The 22,753-nt window shown below is 34.5% G+C and overlaps 1 protein-coding gene across 1 annotated transcript in view; it reads left to right on the forward strand.

The window, feature by feature from the left end:
- Nucleotides 1-22,753, forward strand: part of CSMD3 (CUB and Sushi multiple domains 3) — a gene marked incomplete at both ends in the record, with an annotated part of 751,074 nt that overhangs the window by 669,396 nt on the left and 58,925 nt on the right. Inside the window, 6 exons of the mRNA XM_082307341.1 lie at nt 193-378; nt 1,388-1,582; nt 3,339-3,512; nt 14,746-14,919; nt 18,905-19,078; nt 21,359-21,544. Of these exons, the coding sequence (XP_082163467.1) occupies nt 193-378; nt 1,388-1,582; nt 3,339-3,512; nt 14,746-14,919; nt 18,905-19,078; nt 21,359-21,544 (1,089 nt within the window). The remainder of the gene's footprint in view (nt 1-192; nt 379-1,387; nt 1,583-3,338; nt 3,513-14,745; nt 14,920-18,904; nt 19,079-21,358; nt 21,545-22,753) is intronic.

The following is a 22,753-nucleotide window of genomic DNA, read 5'->3' on the forward strand; positions in this document are numbered from 1 at the left end:
AAAACTTCCTGAGATTTAATTCCCTAAAATTTTAAGGGATTTTATTTGTAGACTTAAAACACACATTAATGAGTTAAAAAGTCATTTTTATGAATTTAAGACTGTTGATGTTACAACTCATAAACGCTTTGAGATGAGCGGAATCTTATAGTGAAGAAGATATAAAATAATTGTGTCTTTCTCTTTACTCAGCAATATCTTGTGGAATTCCTAAAGCTCCATTAAATGGTGGGATATTAACTACAGATTACTTAGTTGGCACCCACGTTACTTATTTTTGCAATGATGGATATAGACTATCAGCTAAGGAACTTACTACTGCAGTCTGCCAGCCGGATGGTACATGGAGCAATCACAATAAAACACCTCGCTGTGTAGGTAAGTAATGTGAAAAGTCTCGAGTAAGAACCTGGCTGTACATTTTTTTTTGTTTATCCAAGGCACAAATCTTCACATTACTCAAACTTTCAGCTTCAGTTTACTTTAATCTATGAATAATTGCTGGTATTAAATTATTGTGAAATACATATTTGAAATGTATATATCTGAGATACATTCTGTGACAGCAGCAGAATTACACTAGAGATCATAGAATACATTCAAACTGATAATTAATTTGCAGCTACATCAAAGGTAATGCTTGCAGAAGTTTATGCAAAAGCCATAGTGAGCTGCACAGTTCATATAATGTTAACAAACCCTATTTACTATCCAGAATTGCAAAGTCTCTGGTAGTCTGGGATACTTGTTTGAAACTACTGCTTATTATTCATATTCAGTCCATCATTATAATCCTACACCATCTAAAATTAGGGGAACATCACTGAAGAGAAAATACATGTTCAGTCCCAAAGAGAAGTGGATACCATCAAAGTTATTGGAGGAAGAACACATAGAATTAAGACATGAGATAGAATGTGTAGCTGCTGAAAAACCATCTTGGATATGGATATTATTTTATCCGTCACTAATGTGCAGCCTCTCCAAATGAGTCTTTAATATCTCACAGAACTTACCTGGGTAGAAAAAGAATTCCTATATTGAAATGTAGCTAACATTTTAGTAAAGATTCTGATGTCTGATGTAAAGTGTCACAGGAGTTCCATGACTATTAATCTACAGTGAATTCAACCATGGTATAGATTCTGTCTACACCAATTGCATAGCTCTGCATACACAGTTACTGGTCTGTTTAGGCCATTGATTATTATTAAATTAAATGAGAGAACTCGTACCTGTTAACCACAGGCAATTTCAAATACAGCCTTTCTCTTCAAACATTATGTTACTGTGTTTAAAACATATTTGTGAATTAATAATGGTACAGATTTTCCTAATTTGCCTGTACTGAGACACAAATAACTATGTGTTTTTCTTATTCTGAAAGTTGTTACATGTCCAAGCATCAATTCTTTTACACTGGAACATGGAAGATGGAGAATAGTGAATGGTTCACATTATGAGTATAAAACAAAAGTAGTTTTCAGCTGTGATCCAGGGTATTATGGTTTGGGACCAGCATCTATTGAGTGTCTTGCTAATGGCACCTGGAGTTGGAGAAACGAGCGGCCTTACTGCCAAAGTGAGTACATGTTGTATCTGTATTCAGATAAAAATATTTCATTTGGCTGAATTAGAAATTAACTAATTAAATATTAGAATCAGTTAATTAGAAACATGTTTCCTGGCTGGAATTCCTGGGTATCCTAAAGGCTATTGTTTACTAACACAATCCATTAGGTTTAGTGACAATGAAATATCTGTAAGCATGTTTCTGGATTTTAAATGTCCCTAAATCTATAAAGGTACAAATAAGTAATAGCAAACATTTTCCTACATATTTTTCTAGGTCAGGAATGTTGTATAGTCTAGAAACATGCAAAAACTTTGTATCCTGTCTGCACACTTGATAAATAAAATAATCTCTCCTTTCAGCTGGTTACCATATAGTGTGCAAGTCCACATCATTCCTACCATTAGCTGGTATCCTGATAACCTGCAATAGTTGCTTTTCAAAAAAATGAGCAATGAATATTCAGATACTTTAAACAAGCTAAATGTGTGGCTACAGTTATGTTCCCCTCCCCAACTCCTGTGAAAAGCAGGTTTCTTTATGTACTTAAATTTAGACATCTATTTTTCAAAATTGTGGGGTTTTGGGTATACTTTGAAGCTCCAAAATTCTTCCTCTTTGTGAAACACAACATGACGTGCACTCTGATAGAATGGGATATGACTGTGGTTTTGGTGCATGTGTCTAAACTGTGTGTATTTGCATGTATTTGTATAAATCCACACATATCTAAAAAGCAGGAAACAGTGTGTAGATAAACCAGATAATTGTGGTTTCGAATATGTTTAGAGTTTACTGAGAATGTATTTGAAACTAATAAAAAAGGGGCTGAAAAATGCAATTCTGATATATATTATATTGGAATTAACCTTAATTTTGACTTCTCTATAACCTAGTGGAAATTTCGTTTATAATTTAGAGGATTTTTAAAAGTTAATTGCAATATTTCACCTCTGCTAGTGTTAAAAATATTGTGTATATGTCTGTATCTATATATCTTTCTGTGTATATAGATATTTTACATACTATATATGTATTTGTAACCCTTTTTTCTTTAAAAGAAACATTTTTCGCTTTGTTTTGGGAAGTTTCATTTGCAATATTATTACTTAACATTTTTTTTTAGCATAAAGGTACTAACTGCTTTCACCATTTTATAATCCACCATTTTGTTTACTAATAGTAAAGTTCTTTTTAATAATTCTTAAAATAAAATTATTAAAGAAAAGTTATGATTTTGAATGAAAAGATGCTTTGAATTGTAAATAAGTACCAAGGAATTCCAGGCACATCATTCACTCATTATAACAACATATTGTGTGAATGCATTTCACACAATGCATTCACACAATATGTGAAAGCATTTCATTATGAACTAGAAGATAAAAATTACATCTTTCCAAAGGAACATAAAGATATTTTTTTAAATGGCAACAATCATGATATTCCAATATTAAGAAAAAGTAATTGATATAACCAAGGTAATTAAATAGCAATTAATAATGTTCTGAATGCTGGGGTTTTTTAACTTTACAGAGACAATTTTAATTTGTGTTCCTCCCTGTCTTTCTTAAGTATTATTTCTGGGGAAGTAATAATCTTTGTATGCAGAGTTTTTAATCTGTTTTTTCTACATAGAAAATTACTTCAAGTTGTGAAATTTATTTATCTGATTGATAATAATTACTGGTTGATAAGTATTATTGTATGTGTGTTTGTGGTACTCAGCTGTACATTTCTGTTTTGTTTTGGTTTTGCCATAAAGTTATTTCTTGTGGAGAACTTCCTACACCTCCAAACGGGAATAAGATTGGAACTCAGATCACATATGGATCTACAGCTATATTTACTTGTGACTCAGGATACATGCTAGTTGGGTCTGCGGTGAGGGAATGTCTGTCTTCTGGACTCTGGAGTGGAATTGAGACCAGATGTTTAGGTATGGATACTACTGTCATGGCTTATCTATTTTCTTTCTCTCTAGCAGACAAAACTAAGCAAAGCAAATCAGCTTATCTCCTTCTGTTAGCACAGACATTGAAGAGACTTCTGCATTTTAAAAAACGTTGGTTGGGTTGTTTTTCTTATCAAATTATGACTATGATTGTTATAGTTACAGTACCATGTCATTTGTGAGGGCATGAGAATATAAAAGAATATCTGTAAATGGAGACTTTCAGAAGAATCTGAAGTAGTATACACATTAAATATAGGGGTTTGTTGCAATATATCTTTGTGCAGATTGCCATTTACCTTTTTAGAATACTCTCCATCCCAAGTAATTTTCCTTCTGTAATACAGCATTATTTGGTGCAATTCTTCACTTAAGCTTAATTTGAATGACTCATGAATGAGCAAAAGTGTTGCTTATCAAGATAAAAGTCTGAAGCTGGAATGTTTCCTGACATATAGCTGAGGAGAACAGAGAGGCTTTGTTTATGTTTCACTTTTACTATGAAAAATATTTAGCAGAGAGGAAGAAAAAAGAAAAGATCGTCACATTTGATTTTCTTTCTCTTCTAAGTTGTCAGAAATGGTAAGACAGACTGTTTTAAATCTAAAAGTTTTAGGACACCATAGTATGTGTGTAATCAAAATGTTCTGAATTTTTTTTTCATTTCTACTGGTTTGTCTGCAAAGGTTACAGATATTGAAGTTTGGAGAAATATAAAAATTTTAATCAGAGAAATATTAATCTAAAATCAGTCAAATTGTCTGCTATTTGTGAATAGCACCTTGGAAAAATACTTGCTTTTAAGAATTTTGCTAAAATAACTTTATGCCAAGTGAAGATCAACAGAGAATGAATTGAAATTTTCCTACATTTGCCTGTAGAAATAAAAATGTAATATAAGCTTAATAATAGTAATAGGTTGCATAACCTTTTTTTGAAACTTAAATGAAAACCCTGAAATAATCAATTTTCAGATGAAATAACAATTTTTTAACTTCTCAGAAGAGATTCGTTTTTATTAACTTCATATACTATACTGTCCAGTAACAATAAACAGTAAGAAAATATGTGAAAACCAATATATGACTTGAGGAGAAAACAGTAATCTAAAAGATATCTTTTGTATCAGACTAATAGGACTACAGTAAATCTTCAAATGTATATCTTCAAAGCTTTAATGATGGTGAATTGTTGCAGAGAGCATGAATAAAAGTTTTACTTACAGAAATAGGATGTAGTATATATCATATATAGCATACAAAAAACGTGTATAGCTTGTTAAAAAACAAAAAACAAAAAGCAAAAAACAAAACCTAGTGACAGGGCAAATTTATAAAAGGGAGAGAGTAATGGCTACTATAACTGCTCTTGCAGCAATACTGCCTGCTGACCTACATCACCATGCAGGAATGAGATTTCTGGAAAGACACAGACTAACTCAGTTCAATTCTTGTTTCTTCAACAAGTAATTTGAGACTTAAGATAGAGGGATGGGTTCAGCTAATGACAAATCAGAAGTCAGAAATTTGTTTAAGAAGGTTGAGAAAGAAAATGTTGGAAGGTAGAGGAAATGGAGGAAATGAAAGAAATGGTAGAATGTGGGAGAAAGTACATAAAATACAGCATGAAGATCTACATGGCGGGTATTGTAATGATCCAAGAAATAAATTTTTGTGCAACTCATGAATAAATTCTGGTGTTTGTTTTCAATCACTGAAAAACAGTAAGACAAAAATTTAAATTTCACTTACTACTTCTAAAGCTTTTCTGCTCACAGCTGTAAACCTTTTTTATCATTTACCTTAGAGCCTTTCCACTTTTACTTGCTGAAAAATGTAGTTATGCTTGGACTCAAGTGGCTACCAGTGTATTTCTATTTTAAGTGATGAAGATACCCTTAAGAGTACAGTTAGATGACATTAATGAAATCCTACAGGATAAAATATTATCCTTTTCTAAGTATTTTGTTTAGAAATACAACTTATTTTTTCAAAACTGCTACTCAAACCATTTAATTTAATCATTGTGTTAGAAAACTTAATTTTCATTCCAGTTATGTGTAATTTGAAAAATTTATGAAAGGTAGAATAAATAAGAATATAAATATCAGCAACAGAACCTAAAACTAGTTAGTATTGAATCTAGTTAGATATAGAAGAGAACTAGAACATAAGTAAGCTTTAAATCACCAAAAATATTGACTAAAATCCAAATTGTATTACAACACAAATAAAATTCCACAACATTATGGACAGTAGTGCATGATTTTAATGACAGCCATAATAGCGTCAGAATATGTTAATAGTTTTCACAGCAATTTTTTGTCTTTCTTTTTCCGTCCCTGCTTCTTTTATTACAGGGACAAGGATAATACTTTATGGCTACTGAATCTTAGAAGACAGTAGATGGCAAAGAGAATTAGAACATTTAGCACAACTGCCCTCCTTTCTGAACCTCACTTTTTTTTTTTTTTTTTTTTTTTTTCCAGAATACCTAAATAACAATGTAGTACTGTGTGAGCAATCATATTAATGTAATGATCTTGGTTTGATCTTTCACTTAGTGTAGTGAGAAATTGAGTTCTGGATGAGTCGTCTTGTTCTCCGTAGCTGGTGAGAAGAAACAATGTTCAAATTGAAAAAATGAACAAAACAACAGAGGGCTCCTGAAGTAATTCTGTTGTGGAAGTCTTAAAAACAAATAAATGTTTCACAAGACTTTATGGTGAAAAAATATGAAAAAAATCACTTTAGTCTTTTAAAATAAAGAAACAGCCAAAGACAAAACCCATGACTGTTTTGTCTCCAAGGTTACAGACTGCCTCTCACAATTTATTGTGCTTGATCTTTTTCTATACTGAAAACATTAAAGCAGTTTCTGGGGGAAAGTCTATATAATAAATCCTGGAGAGACATTCAGAAACATAGAATAGATTTCTACTGAATATCCTATTTGTAAAAAGAGACTGTCAAAACTGTATTTTGTTATACGCTTTCCTCAAGGAAAAAGATTTAAATATTTGATGAAGAAATTAATTGTTCTGTTTCTGTTTATATGAAAACTTAGCTTATGTATATTATTTTATCTATTTATGACATTAACTTTATTTGCTTTAATTTACTGACATTAGTAACAATGAGTTACAATGAGGATCTGAACCAAAATGCTAATGTAGACACAACCTGTGACTTACTTAACTTAGAAATTTTTACCCCAGTTTTACTCAACTCTCTCTTCCTTTTTTCATACAAAAATACCAATTCCAAACACTAATGAGTCATTGGTGACAGCCTGCTGCTCACAAAGAAAATATGATGACATATGAGAAAACAATTACCCAATAGTTCTGTACAGAGCAATGCTGTCAATGGGGTAAAGAGAGTAGCAGACATACTGTCTGGGGCAGAGCAACTGTATAAGCCGACAGTGAAGAATATGCAGTGCATGAATCAATCAGTGATGTGGAGAACTGTGTGGGACAGGTAAGGATCTGACATTTAGCACCTCCAGTCAATTCATAACTGAAAGGTAACATGATAACGGATGAAAAGTTTTTTCATAAGACCAGTTTATAAGATGTGTGTACATTAGTGAATGAAAGCACCAGTGGGGAGGTTAGATAATCTACTTAGAAGGTATGAAAAGATATTAAATTTATGTATGTTGTGGATAAATTAAATCAGGAACTGAAATACATATATATATTTACATTATATGCAATTTATGTGTTTGGAAGAGCAAGATAGAACAGTAGAGCTGGAAAGTTATCTTTCAGTTCTTTTATTTGAGAGGAAGGAATGCATACTCAGGAGTGAGTGTACCTTTAAATTTCTATCAGGTAAGGACAAAGGAACTGTAGTATTTATATTTTCCCAGTCACCTTTCAGTCACTGAAAGGTTTCTGTGGCTAAGTATCCTCTGAAGTGTAGCCTTTCTGCCACTATTTTCATCCTTAAAACTTTTGGAAAAACATATAAGCAACTAACTTCTTCCTCTTCACAGTTTTTAAACATCTTTTTTTAAACTCATGGTATTTCAACTGAAAGGGAACCTGTATCTCCAGTGATACTGAATTAATATATCTAGTCATATGTTTCTCTTTGTTCTTCGATACTACTGCATAATGATAACAACTAGACTTTCAAATGAGGAATATGATGTTTCATCTTTAAAGAATTATTCAGCCATTTCAAGGAATTCAGCAGAGAACTTCCCTCTGTGGGCTATGGATTAAAAAAGAATTAAAAGAACGTTACCATTCATCCTGAACAGTTTTAGTACAGCTTGAACAGCTGGCAAGGTGAGGATCTTCTGAAACTAGCAGGAGAAAGACCCTGAACCTTGTTTTGTCCAGGGCTGTGCCAGTGTCATTTCAATACTGTGATTTTCTACAGAAGATGTTGTTTGGGAACAGAAGGATGTAAAAAAATATATCTATATAAGAAATGCAAGCCCTGTAGAGAAGAAATAAATTCCATCAAACAATTCTTTCCTCCTCAGCTGAGGTCATCTTGACAGGTTAATTAACTTTGTTGAGTAATAACCTAAAACTGTTTTTTCAATAATATATGGATATGTAGATTTCTTTCACTACTGTCCTCATGTTTGACATTACTGACAGCTAAAATAAACATAGACACGTTTTTGCCATTTAATGTAAAGATTCTGTATTCATTTATTCCTACTCTTGCATCTCAGAGAGTAATCTGCAGCAAAGAAACCTTCTTTGCAGCTGAGGTTTCTGACACTAAGTTATTGTGCTCATTCTTCATTGCTAGAGGTGGATTTCATGTCAAGTTAGGTAATATATTTGGTGCTTACATGTTATTAATGTCCTTCATTCCTATTTTTTGACTAATTTTGTTTCTTAATAATATTTCATGTAGTTATTTTTCTCAAGCTTTGCTAGACTGGAAATTGAGAATAAGCACTATAGCTTATTTTCCCCCCTCAAATCTGCTACTCAGTAAAACGTTCATAATCTCTTTCTTTGTAGCAATGACTCTTAGCCTTTACAAAAGTCACATCTTTTGATTCAGTATTATAAATTACATTAAGACTCAGGGGCCTCAACTGGATTCATAGAACTGCTGTATAGGTCTTTTATATCTGTATCATATAAAAGATGGAACTAGAGTCAGTCTTACGATACAGCACTAAAATAAAGACATTGACAATGAGCAAGGTTATCCTGAAAACAGTCTAGAATAGCCTAGTCTAAAATAGTCTAGAATCCAAACTTAGTGTGAAGTCAACTATTTACTACTAGGGTGTTAGAATATTTTTTTTCCCCCCAGTAATAGTAATTATGACACATTAATTCTTGCAAATCATTGAATGGATATTTTGCTTAACATTTACTAATTTTGTTTCAGCTTTTCTTCTATCCATAACCTAGCTCTTAATGCAGTACAGTAAATATTCTATTTGTTATGTGATTGCATTTGGCAATGTACCATGCAAGGGTGTATTTTTTTTCCTCTCACTCATTCATTCTGATAAGTACACTCAGTCATTCATTCAGACATACAATATTGATCTTACTGCTTGAACCACTTCCTCTGTCTCATATTTCCCACAAATCTTATATGATTGTTTTTCATTTTTTGTTTTCAATAGCCTTCCAAGGTTACTACAATAGTATTATATTTGCTTGTAATTGGTCTTAGAATCAGAATATTACTTTGGGGATAAAAAAGTGGTATTCCATTAGATAACAACAGTACTACTAAATCTTTTATCCGTGATAAGCAAATATTCAATTACTTATTGGTTGTTTAAACAGGAGTGTAAAGTGATAATAGAATCAGTATTTCTTAAGTGCTTTCTCATCTATTTGCAAAATAAATTTCCTGACAAACAAGAAAAACAGAAAAACAGGAGACAACTTTTTTTCTCAGTATTTGAAACTTTGTTTTCCCAGCAGTAGTCTTAGTTTTTTCTCAGCAGTCCTTTGCTTTCTACTTTCTTATCTTTTTGCATCTGTTTTCAGTCTTCTGCTATAGTTTTTCTGGAAGATTTTTGTTCATATTTATAGAGAAGTCTCTCAATATGATACCCAGTTTGCATTATTTGCATTCAGTCCCCAATGAAAACACTCCACCTACAGAGCTCAGTTCCTGAACATTATTCTATCTGGATTGCATTTAGCTATCTCATTGAAAAAGACAGTTAGCCACACCTTATGGTTATATTGAATGAAGGCTAGTTATTACAACAATCAGTTTTATCATTTTATTCAGTTTCATTATACCAAACTTCACAACTGAAATATTCTTCTTCCATAATGATGTTTCTCAGAGAACAGATTTAAAGTTATGTCCCTTTATGGCTTTGCACTATTTTTTGTGGTAGTGAAATCATATGTTACTCCTTGTTTATAACAGTGTGACAAAACTGACATCAATTACACGGTAGATGATATATATATAATACAAGCGAGTGAGTGGAAAAAGGTTTTAGGGATACAGCTGTGAGATAAAATGAAAGAATAGAGTTGATCTTTTATGCCATTGCACAATAACTGTGTCTCATTCAGAAAAAAAAGGCAGTTTCTCAGAAAACTATACATGTGCAGTATTTGTTTTTCTCAGACTACCAAAGAATCGGCAGTAATCTGAAAGCTTTGAAAACTTTCAATAATAAAAAAAAAAAACCTTCAAAACCCCAAACTCACTATTTTTATATATATATATATAAACGCATATATATATATAAATATATGCAAGCACATAATACACAACGAAAAGCATCACAGGCTACTGAATGGGACTTCAAAAATTCATTTCAGAATGTTAATAAGGGGAAATATATATCTTTATTTGTCACAAATCCCTTAAAATAAGAGTTTACAATGGAACCCCTGAAAAACAATTAACAGCAGAATTGATCATAAAAACTACCGGGACATGCAGTAATGAATATGCACATGTCCTTAATGTATAATAAACATTTTGGAATTCTTTTCTTTACAGGTATCTTAAGAAAAAAAATGATGAAAGGGAAGAATTCTACTGATAGTCATGAGAAAAATAAATAAACAATTTGCTTTTAGAAGAAATACAACAAAACCATAATAGAATGGAAGAGAAATTCAGTAATAATTACTGTTCCAGATATGGATGTGGATGGTGGTGGGGTTTTTTGTTGGTTTGGCGGTTGTTTTTTTTTCTTCATCTTCTTTTTTTCTTGGTATTGGAGAAGTAGTGATAGCAACTATTACAAGTGAAAGGTCTTTATTTCCTCTGAGGGAGACCACCTCTGTGGATGTGTGAAATAAGAGTGGGAAAATAAAGCAAACAGAAAAAAATTCTGGAAAATAGCAATGAGTCTCTGAATTTATTGCAACTTAGGGAATTTATTCAGCTGCATTAATTAGTGGACATTTCAGTAATGTTCTCAAAGGTTCTCTTAACAGGAACTATGTATACCATTACATACACTTTCAGTAGCAAACATACTGAACTGCTTACCACATGCACCTACATGACAGATGGTATTATGAAAATGAAATAAAAAGGGCTGAACCCTTTGGGGGTTTTTGTTTGGTTGGTTTTTTGGGGGGTACTGGTGTTTGTTTTGATTTTTTTTTTATGTCTCTCAGTCAGACAAAACTTCCCCTGTAAAACAGAGTGAAAAATGGAGACAAATTCTGCAAATCCCAAATGTTTTTTTTTTTTTTTTTAAATCAAAATGAAAAATGTGTCACAAGTCTGGCATATCCTGTTTTTAAGTGACATTTAATTCCTTAACACTGTCACAGGGAGTTAAAATTATGTTGTGATTGAGCTGCAGTTTTATAATATTCTTCATAAATTTAGATTTTTTTATTTTTCAGTTTAGAAACTTTACACAGAGGTAGGAGCAGGCTCTACTATTCAGAAAATATTCACTTCTTTACTAATAGTGACTAGTTCACAATTTTTCATGCAATATAGTTAGTGCTCCAAAGATGTAACTGTTATACAGAGTGGGAGGAAATAATCAAGGCAGAAGGATTTGAAGTAATAAAATCATAGAACAGCCCAAGCTGGAAGGGACCTCAAAAGATCACTTGGTCCAACCTTTCATGGGAAAGGGGGCTGAGATGGGATTATCTAGCACCCTGCCCAGTCACATCTTGAAAACTTCCAGTGATGGGGACTACATCACATCCCTGGGAGGTTGTTCCAGTGAATGTTTGTTCTTAGTGTAAAAAAAATCCTTTCTTATGTCAGGATGAAACCTCTCCCAGGGCAACTTGTACCCATTGCCCCTTGTCCTCTCCATGTGACTCCTTGTGAAGAGAGAGCCTTTGTCTTCTTTGTAGCTGCCTTTTAAGTACTGGAATACTGTGATGAGGTCCCCCCTAGTCCTCTCTTCTTCCGGGACTAACACCTTCAGCCTTTCCTTATAAGGCAGGTTCTACAGCCCTTTGATAATCTTCATGGCCCTCCTTTGGACTCTCTTCAGTCTGTCTTCAACTTTCTTTAGTGGTGGGGACAAGAATGGACACGGTACTCCAGGTGCAGCCTGACGAGCACTGAGTAAAGTGGGATGATTGCATTTCTATCTCTGCTAGTAATGCCCCTGCACATGCAGTCCAGGATCCGATTTGCCTTTGTTGCTGCAGCAGTGCACAGCTGATTCATGTTCAGCTTGTTGTCCACTAGAACCAGCAGGTCCCTTTCAGCAAAGCTGCTACCCAGCCACACAGATTCTAGGTGGTACTGGGCTCTTCAGTTTTTCCTTCCCAGGTGCAGGACCTTGCAATCCCATCATCCAGATAATTTATGAAGACGTTGAACAGGTGGGGCCCAGTATAGATCCCTAGGGGATCCCACTTTTGACAGGCTGCCAGCCTGAGTTAAAACCATCGATCACCACCCTCTGTGTGGCCTGTTAGCCAATTCCCTACATCTCACAGACTACCCATCCAAGCTGTATCTTGCCAGTTTGTCCAGGAGAAGGCTGTGGGAAATGGTGTTGAATGCTTTGCTGAAGTCCAGGTAAACAACATCCACTGCTCTCCCCTTGTCAACAGAAGACATCAAAGAAAGTCAAAAGAAAAGAAAAAAGAAAAAAGTAACTCAAAACTCAAAAGTAAAAACTAGGGTCTGAGAGGTTTATGACAATGAAAGGAAGTAGGCTGAGAGGATGGGAATTTTAACAGAAATAGTAATGCAAGACTTACAGGTGATTTACAATGAATTTTTCACCTGTTGCAGTTGCGTGATTTTTGTAATGGCAATGCACAGTTGCAGAAGCCGCAGTGTGATGTCACCTGATGTGTTGAATTACTTCAGTTTTATTCCCTCTGCACAGGAAACAGAGCTTGACCTTTCTGGTGATGTATTCTGCTTCCACTACCATAAAGCAACACTAAAATCTTAATTAAGAACCATGCCAAATATTGTAATTAAATGTAATTAGAAAATTATTTCCTTGAACATGGTCTGAATCACTGCAAACTCTCTGGTTGCACTTCTGATAGAAACTGATCTTTTCCGGCTCAGTTTTCACTCCTTATCCAGTTTGTCCTGTTTATCATCGCAAATGCAATAGAACAGGGAAATTGGGCCCTTTGTGGCATGTTCAAGAAAGTCTACTACATACTGAACTAAGCTTATGACTTTCCTGGAGAATCAAGAAGTACTCTGACAAAAATTTTATAATCATACATTATGCCGTCTTATCCCAGAAAACATAAAACAAATTTAAAGTATGCCTGATCCTTATGTAACACTGAGGGAAATGGCGAGGGGACAAACAGGGGGTGAATATACCCTTGAACAGCACCAGATTTGGACACCTGTTCCTTATACAGAAGTCAAATTGCACTCATCAATTTAATCTGTGTGAAGATTCAGATACTACCTGTATCGTAAATTCTGATGGTTTGATCATGGTTCACATGATGAAATACTATACGAGGCTTAAGTTGCCAGATGCAAGTCATAAGAAAATCTCAGATTTGCAATTTTTTTAATAGGAAGTTTCTAGCCCTGAAAGAATGAGACAAAATGCTGCAAATTACATCAGAGTATTATAAAAACTTAAAAGTTCAAAGGAAAAAACAATTCAAACTATATTGCTTTTAATTGTTATATTTGCTACATATATTGCTAAATTACTTCCTTTCTTATTAGCAACCCCATGTTCTGGGAGTTTGTTTGTGGGGTTTTTTTTGAGGAGAAGTAGAGGAGAAAAGGAGACCAGAGGCATTTGGGTGGCTGGTAATTTTTTTTTTTTTTTTCACTAAAGTACTAGCTGAAACACTGCTCATTTTTCTTGCTTGCCTTACTTGGTTTTGCAGTAAGTTCTCTGCTATATGTCACAGACTCCACGAGGTCAACCATTCTCAGAGGATTTTCTATTATCACATTGTTTGCTAAATCACAGTGCCCATTTTCCAAAGTTTATTAAGAAAAATAGTAACAAATGACACATGGTACCTTCTTTTTCCCAGCCTCTCTCTAGATGAAATATCTGTTTGTGACTTTCATAGTGTAAATAAAATACTTCTCATATTTTGAGAATACAGGGTAGAAGATTAGTCCAAGACATAGAAGGGTTTTTGGTTGCAGGACATTTGCATGTGGTTGCTATGACTGCCTTTAGCCCAAACATGGTAATCTCTTTGGGATTCCTCTGGGATCAGTAGGAAAGAAAAAGTGGAAAACAATCCAGAGAATCAGATTCCAGCAATAAATTGTCCAAGTTAATTTGTTTCCATTGTAAGAAAGCTATATTTATGACACCCACATGGATTGACATTTATAATGGATAGATATTTATAATTCTTTCTACAAGTATTTTTATTTGTACTTATAAGGATTTTTTATATTTATTTAAATGTATAATGGTGTAATGTTAACTTTATTAAGTTTAATCTTAACCAAAATAAAACTAAGGGAAATAATATAGAATTTTACAGGTTTTAATAAAAAGGAGTTATTCATATTTTTTAAAATAAATTTGATAGCATATATGACATTTAACCTCTTTGCTACATTATCTTTTTGTAATTTTTTTATATGTGTACAGTCCTACCTATAGAAATGCAATACTGCACTTTTCCCCAAGTTAATAAAAATAAACCTTTGAATGAAGTAAATAAAAAAAATTGAAAGATGTTCAGCATTTCTTTTTTTTAATTAAGGAGGTATATTTAAAATTTCTCTGGCATATTTACTGATCATTTTTTCTTTGTTTTTTTTATTTACTTTGAAAAATCTAGCTGGTCACTGTGGTATTCCAGATCTTATAGTCAATGGTCAAGTAATTGGAGAAAATTATGGATATAGAGACACAGTTGTGTACCAGTGCAGTCCTGGTTTTCGGTTGATTGGTTCTTCTGTAAGAATATGTCAACAGGACCACAACTGGTCTGGTCAACTTCCATCCTGTGTGCGTAAGTAAGCATGGCAACACATACTCATTTATGTTACAAGAATGTCTTTGTCAGACAAGATGAGGAGTGACTTTGCAACTTAGTATTCATTTTTCAAAAAAAAAAAAAAAAATACTTAAAGGAGATCCTCAAAAGTATGTGGCCACCTAAGATCTGTGATTCATCTGTCAGGTGAAGTTTAATGTTGTCACTTAAAATTTTCATTGCATCTTTTGGTTACTAAACACTTGTCATTTATATATGAATATGAAACTTATTCAAAAAGTGACGGGACACAAAAAGTGACCCAGGTACTCAAATTTGAAAAGGGCTTTAAGTCCTGTAGTGGTTTTTGGAAATATTTAATGTACATTTGCTTTGACTGTGGTAGTTAGATAAGTAGATCCTCTTGAATTACACCATCAGTACTAATGATTAAAATGTTTATTTCAACAAACCGATACTTTTTGTTTTCTTCTCTTCAGAAAGATACTGTTACTTTGTTTTCTGGTTTAGGTTTTGGCTTTTTTTGGCATGAATTTTGTATTTTGTTAGTGAGGCTCTTTTTGTGTGGTAAGTGTGTGAACATATCAAATGAAATACCATTAAGTAATAACAGAAAATACTCTATTTTTAGAGTTCTCGAAGGATTGTCAAGCAAATTACAATTATGTTTAAATAATTCAGGTTCAGTAATATCACTGTATTGAAAATGTATTAGTTCATCTTCAAATATTCTATTTTTATAGCTACTTTGTTGTAGTAGATACTGTCTGAATGATGAATCATAATACACAATGTTAATTAATTACGCTTACTGCTCACTCTTGACTGTTTTACATAGAACTAGATATACATAACTACTATAATAATTGTATTTCTTAATTTTGTTTCCACGTTATGATCTAGTAATAGATCATTATTTCTTTATATTACATTTCAGACCAACACACTTCATAGGTAACTGTTAAGGCAATAAAATTAGACACCATTAATCAAGAATTTCTAAATAAAAATGTTAATATCAATGTTAGAAAAAAAAAAATTGGATGTGCTAACAGCAGAGAAAATGGACGTATTTTCTTCCTCTAATTGAATGGAAGCTGCTTTTTTGAACACAGGAGGATGCATGATACAGCTCTTCAGAAAAGGACACAAGACTTAGGAAAAAGCTTAGGCTTGCAAAAGCCTCCTATAAACAGCAGCTGCCTCTAACTTTGTGATGCATATTTAGGAACAGCTCCACTTCAGATCAAAGGTTCAAATGAAGTGTAAAAAATAGTCTCACATTTCTTTATTTATTTAACTTTAGATATTTTAATTGAATTTTTGATATTGTGTTTAAATTTAGCAATTCTATCATTTACACTTTTGGATTCACTAGTTTTCTTCCTTATACAGTGGACAGATATATTACTACTGTTGTGTATTGCGGCTGTATATGCATGGGTATTATTCAAAATTTTATGCAAATTTCATACTTCTGTTTTCACAAGAATAATTTTTATTGGTGTTATATGTACAATAAAGAACATCTCTGTGGGCTGAATACATATCTTTTCCTGACAGTTTTACAAATGTTAACAGTTTAGTGTAAAATGCCAATTACATTTTGGGGAAAAAAATACAATTCTTTGTATAAAAATTTCTAATACCAGTAACAACGATAATATATTTAATTAAAATAACTTACTTAGTGATATTAATAGAACATACTGAATTCAATTTAACTTTCATTCATAGAATATACTGTGACTTGTCTGTATTCTATACTAGTTCTTAAGGACCATTTTCACTTTTTTGATATTACTAAAAACTGTATTTTATTTAGATTGTATGAAGGGGTTTCTTTTAGAGTTGTCATGATGAGTCTATTCTACATGGAGAAAAAGAACATATATTTACCAGACCTAAAAAAATTAATTTAGAAAAATAATGAAGTTTCAAAAGTCATAAAAAATTTGAGAGCTAAATAATTTATTCTGTGATTTTTTTTTTTTTTCATTTTAAATTAGAATCATAGAATCATAGAATCATTTAGGTTGGAAAAGACCTTTAAGAGCATCAAGTCCAACCGTTAACCTGACATTGCCAAGTCCAACACTAAACCATGTCCCTAAGCACCATATCTACACATCTTTTAAATTTCTCCAGGGATGAGGACTCAGCCACTTCCCTGTTCCAATGCTTGACAACCCTTTCAGTGAAGAAATTTTTCCTAATATCCAACCTAAACTTCCCCTGGTGCAACCGAGGACATTTCCTCTTGTCCTATCCCTTGTTACTAGGGAGAAGAGACCGACCCCCACCTCACTCCAACCTCCTTTCAGGTAGTTGTAGAGAGTGATAAGGTGTCCCTTCAGCCTCCTCTTTTCCAGACTAAACAACCCCAGCTCCCTCAGCCGCTCCTCATAAGACTTGTGCTCTAGACCCTTCACCAACTTCGTTGCCCTTCTGTCTTTGGATGTGCTCCAGCACCTCAATGTCCTTCTCGTAGTGAGGGGCCCAAAACTGAACACAGTACTCGAGGTGCAGCCTCACCGGTGCTGAGGACAGGGGGACAATCACTTCCCTGGTTCTGCTGGCCACACTATTTCTGATGCAAGCCAGGATGCTATTGGCCTTCTTGGCCACCTGGGCACATTACTGGCTCATATTCAGCTGGCTATCGACTGATATGCCCATGTACTTTTCCGTCAGGCAGCTCTCCAGCCACTCTTCCCCAAGCCTATAGTGTAGCATGAGGTTGTTGTGACCCAAGTGCAGGACCCGGCACTTAACTTTGTTGAGCCTCATGCAGTTGGCCTCGGCCCATAAATCCAGCCTGTCCAGATCCCTCTGTAGAGCCTTCCTACCTTCAGGCAGATCAACACTCCTGGCCAACTTGGTGTCATCTGCAAACTTACTGAGGGTGCACTCCATCCCCTCGTCCAGATCATTAATAAAGATACTAAACAGGACTGGCCCCAGTACCGAGCCCTGGGGAACACCACTTGTGACCGGCTGCCAACTGGATTGAACTCCATTCACCACAACTCTTTGGGCCCGGCCATCCAGCCAGTTTTTTACCCAGGGAAGCATACATCTGTCCAAGCCATGAGGAGCCAGTTTCTCCAGGAGAATGCTACAGGAAACAGTAGCTCTAAGGCTCTACTAAAGTCTAGGTAGACAATATCCACAGCTTTTCCCTCATCCACTAAGCGGCTCACCTTGTCATAGAAGAACATCAGGTTAGTCAAGCAGGACCTGCCTTTCATAAACCCATGCCGACTGGGCCCAATCACCTGGTTGTCCTGTATGTGCCACGTGATAGCACTCAAGTTTACTGATGAACATTTTATTTATCAACAACTAGAGTTTGTTAAAATATAGAAGAAAATATTTATACATTTTTAATTATTTTGGGAAAATTAATTTTTGTTTTATTTTCCGTATTAGTTTTCCATCTGTTCTTTGTGGGCATAGAAAAGGAACTTTACCTTCTGTAGTCAGTTTTTGTATAAATACAAGAAAAGTTTCGCAGTGCCCATAATGTTTCATATACCTAGTTATAAATTTATAACTTCTCTAAGTACTTAGGCCTCAATGATAAAACAGAGTGAGTCGATAGTAAGACATATTTGCAAGAAATAATACCCGAGGAACTAACGCACTGAAATATTTCCTTTCAATTTCAGACTGTATGTAATGATAATCAAGTATTTGCTTTTCTCTTGATCCTTCAGAAAAATTTTCTTCATTTGCCTTGATTACTGCATGGCAAATTCTGTTACGTTTATTTCAATATTTAAGTAAGTGCTTGAACATTTATTAAATATGTCTTAGTTCATATTCAGTTCAGAGAAATGTGAATCTTTCATCGAAAGTACACAGTATCTTACAATATCAAAACTTTTAAATACCATGATATAGTTATTATAATGATTATCTATTGTATCATAAATCATGAAAAGTGATAACAGCATGCTCTGTTGGTTTTTTGTTTCTTTGTTTTGTGCTATGCTAGCTGTTAGCTGTGGTCACCCTGGTAGTCCTATTTATGGAAGAACAAGTGGAAACGGTTTCAACTTCAATGATGTTGTGACATTCTCATGCAATACTGGGTATGTTATGCAAGGACCAACCAAAGCACAGTGTCAGGCCAATAGGCAGTGGAGCCACCCACCTCCAATATGCAAAGGTAAGAATGCAAGCATTTACAGATTTCAAACTTAGTTGGAAAATTAAGGTTAAAAAAATAAACTGAAGGTAAAGGGACACTGTCAAGACAAAATGATGCCTCTCTTACTAACAGGCATTAAATTATTAAAGAAGATGTTTCATGATTCTATGTCTGTAGTTTGTATTGATTTTTTAAGATGTTTTCTACAAGTTCCTTAAGCAAAATTATGCAGAGATAATTAAGAGCTTAAATCCTGAAATAATGTTCTCTGCATTTTTAGCCAACAGAGTTCTAATAGGTGCATGAGAAAACATACCTTTTTTTCCTTTTACATTTCCATTGATCTGACTGCTCATCTTGACTTTTTAAATTTTTATTCTAATTTGTTAGCATAATCCATTTGGGTTGGTTCTCAACACTTCTGGATATTATATTTAAAATTCTTTCACTGAAAATAAAATAACATTATGAAATTAGTTCTGTTTGAGTTTTCATAAGCACTTTTAGAAACGTTTTTAGAAAGTTATTTCTACCCTTGAATAAAGTATGTATGCTAGTCTGGTGGTATCGATATTTGAGAACTGCCAGGAGGAGCACACCTGCAGACTCCAACATTTAGGATGGTGACTAGAGAGAAGCAGGTGAGCCATAAAATAACTACATTGAGTGATGTAAGTAGGAAAAATGATCTTAAATCGCATCTGACAATACCTTTTTTTTGGTTTTAGATTACAGAGTTTTTTAGCGTATTTTGATACTTTTATGTACACACATTCGTGTACATATGCAGATATATATGTATTTGCACACAGCTACATACACATGTATGCATATAAACATGCAATTCGTTATAAGGCTACAGGGATAGTAATGAATTGTAGTTTTCTAGAGTAATTTTGAGTAGGTGATAATGTGTTTACTTGACCAGAGGATTCTATTGCATGGAAACTGTTAAAAAATCCCCATGACCCCCAAAATAAGTATTATACTCTTGTCACCAGACAGCTGTAAGTTGCAAAAAAGGAAAAAAAAAAAAAAAAATCATTCTTCAGTGATTTTCAAACATATGAATCTTAAAGTTGTTGAGGACTTAAAAAATCCATTAGTATCCTGTCCCGATCCAATGTCTGGAGAGGTTTTGATATGATCCCAAGGACGAGATTAAGACGCTGGAATCGGTCAGATGTCGTACAACCTTTCACTTTTATTGGAGGGGAGAAGAGAACAGAGGGAGGAGGGAGGGCAAGGGAGGAGAGGAAAAGAATAGGGGAGAGAGAATTAGAAAGAGAAGGAGAAGGAGGAGTTTACCACCACCACTTCGAGTCCGATGATCTTCCACTGGGCCTTTGGTGGCCTCAGGCTTCGTCGGGGACTGATGCGGGGGTGGGGGGAAGCCTTGAGGGTGCAGGAACGGAACGAGTGGTCTCATGTGCGCCGCTGCCGCCCGCCGAGGGCCACGTGTGCTCCTTATATAGGGGTTCCCACGCATGCGCAGATCACAAATGTGTACGTGCGGTTCGCCACGGCCGTGCTGCCCCCGCCTCTGCTCTTTTCGCGCCTTTTTGTCCCCGCCTCGGCTCTTTTCGCGCCTTTAGTCCCTGCGCAGGCGCACGAGGTTGTTTTTCTCAAAACTGTGGAGAAGATGGTCTTTTCGAAGCGCGACGCTGGATGGCGCTACAGCGGCAATGTCGAGACAAAGCCACATTTGGTACCGGTTCTCTACGTATTCTTAACCGTTAAAGTGTACTGCTATTTTTAAAAGCACATACCCATTTTGTGGGATAATTCCCTGTTCTAGTAGAATCATCACAGTCTTACCTAACTGACCATGTGCCCTTTAGCTCAAAACATCTGCCTCAAAGGTGTTCCATTATCAAATTGTTAGTATAGGAACGTAAGTATATTTGCATGGCTCTGTGGGTTAGACCAAAGGCACATCTAGCCCCGTAACCTGTTTCCAGCTGTGGGGTGGAAATGTTTATGTCAAGGCAAGAGTGTACATTGAATATATTGGTATGTCCAGTCACTTTTAGTGGCAAATACTTTTACAGCATCATCACACTCTCTGAAGAAACATTTCCTTTTACTTGCTCTGAGTTTAGCACCTCCTGGTTTTATCATCTCCTTGTTTCAGATCATCTTCCTAATTCAGTATCATTATATATAAAATCAGGGTATATAAAATCAGGGTAGCAACACATTGGAAGTTTCTCATACAAAGCATAGTAGATCATTTAAAGACCATTTTAGTAGACTGTGTTTGTATGACTTTCAAATCTGTGTTCTTTTTCTTTTTAGTGGTCAATTGCTCTGATCCTGGAATTCCTGCAAATTCTATAAGAGAAAGTAAAATTGAACACGGAAATTTCACATATGGCACAGTGGTATTTTATGACTGTAATCCTGGATATTTTTTATTTGGCTCTTCAGTTTTAATTTGTCAACCAAATGGCCACTGGGACAAAACTCTACCTGAATGCATTAGTAAGTAGATAATGTGTATGCTTCTACAAAGACTGTGGACTAGACTAGGTATTATTTTTACACAACATTTCCATCAGTCTCGTGACACCAATTAGAATAATCATATTTATATACATTTGTGTGTGTGCAGTAATGATGGAAGGTCTCAGTAGCAGCTGAAGTAGACAGTTACATTGTTATTTCATGTAGCAAATGACATAGAAACTTTGGGAAATGCAATAACTGAAACAAATATCTCTGAATGCTTCAGCACAATCATCCCTGAGAGCAGGGATAGAAGGTCAAAACATATCCATTGAATTTGCAATATGTGGCCTCCACTGGCCACAAAGCTATAATCACACTGAAACTTAAAAACTATAGTACCCAATTATTGACTTATTTCACTATAGTACTTTCTGGACTTCTCTTGGGACAACGGCAAGATCAGACTATCTATGAAGACAGTAAGCAAATAGTAATGGCACTGTAGAGCACCAAAAGTGTCCTCTGGATCATGTCCTCAGCTTACTACACTACCAAATGTACCTGAACATCATAGTCATATACAATATCCACTATGGCAAGTGGATCAACACAAGGAGGATGTTTTTGTTCTGGCTTGTCATGAACCACTTTCTAACTGTGATGTAGATATAGCCATAGATGTTTCATACGTTTTCAGTTGTCTGGAACAGCTCATTTACCCAGTTCTCTATAAGTCTATGAAAATGGTTTTGGTTTAGGATCAAAATTTCTCTCTGAGAAAGGCTGAAAGCTTTATTTTCTAGAGGTTAAAGGGAAAACAGGCTAAGGATTCCTTATTCAGGAATAATGGCCTGATATTTGCAATATTGTAGATATCAGTTCTCAGTTTCACCTTTATTAGTCTTCCTTAATTGAGGTTTCTCCAGTTCTGCTATTCTCTCTCTAAAAAAAAAAAAAAAAATCTGAAAATTTATTTCTTATTACTGTTAAAACTTTTAGTTCTGGAACTTGTCACTTTCTTGGACAGGATAAATAGCTTGATTGGAAGTCACAGTTGAACATATAACAAAGAGTTTAATAGTTTCACATTAAATGTTAAGGTAACATTACCATTGCAGAAAGATAAGTGTTACTTAATAGTAGCATATCTCCAAAGAGAAAGAAATTCTAAAGGTAAAGGTGCAAAGACTTCTTCTTTCTCCTTTTCTTTTTTTATCTCTTAGTATTCTTTCAGAATTGTCA

The sequence above is a fragment of the Platalea leucorodia genome (genome assembly GCF_965183815.1).
Source record: "Platalea leucorodia genome assembly, chromosome: 1".
In the NCBI taxonomy this organism is placed as follows: Eukaryota; Metazoa; Chordata; class Aves; order Pelecaniformes; family Threskiornithidae; genus Platalea; species Platalea leucorodia.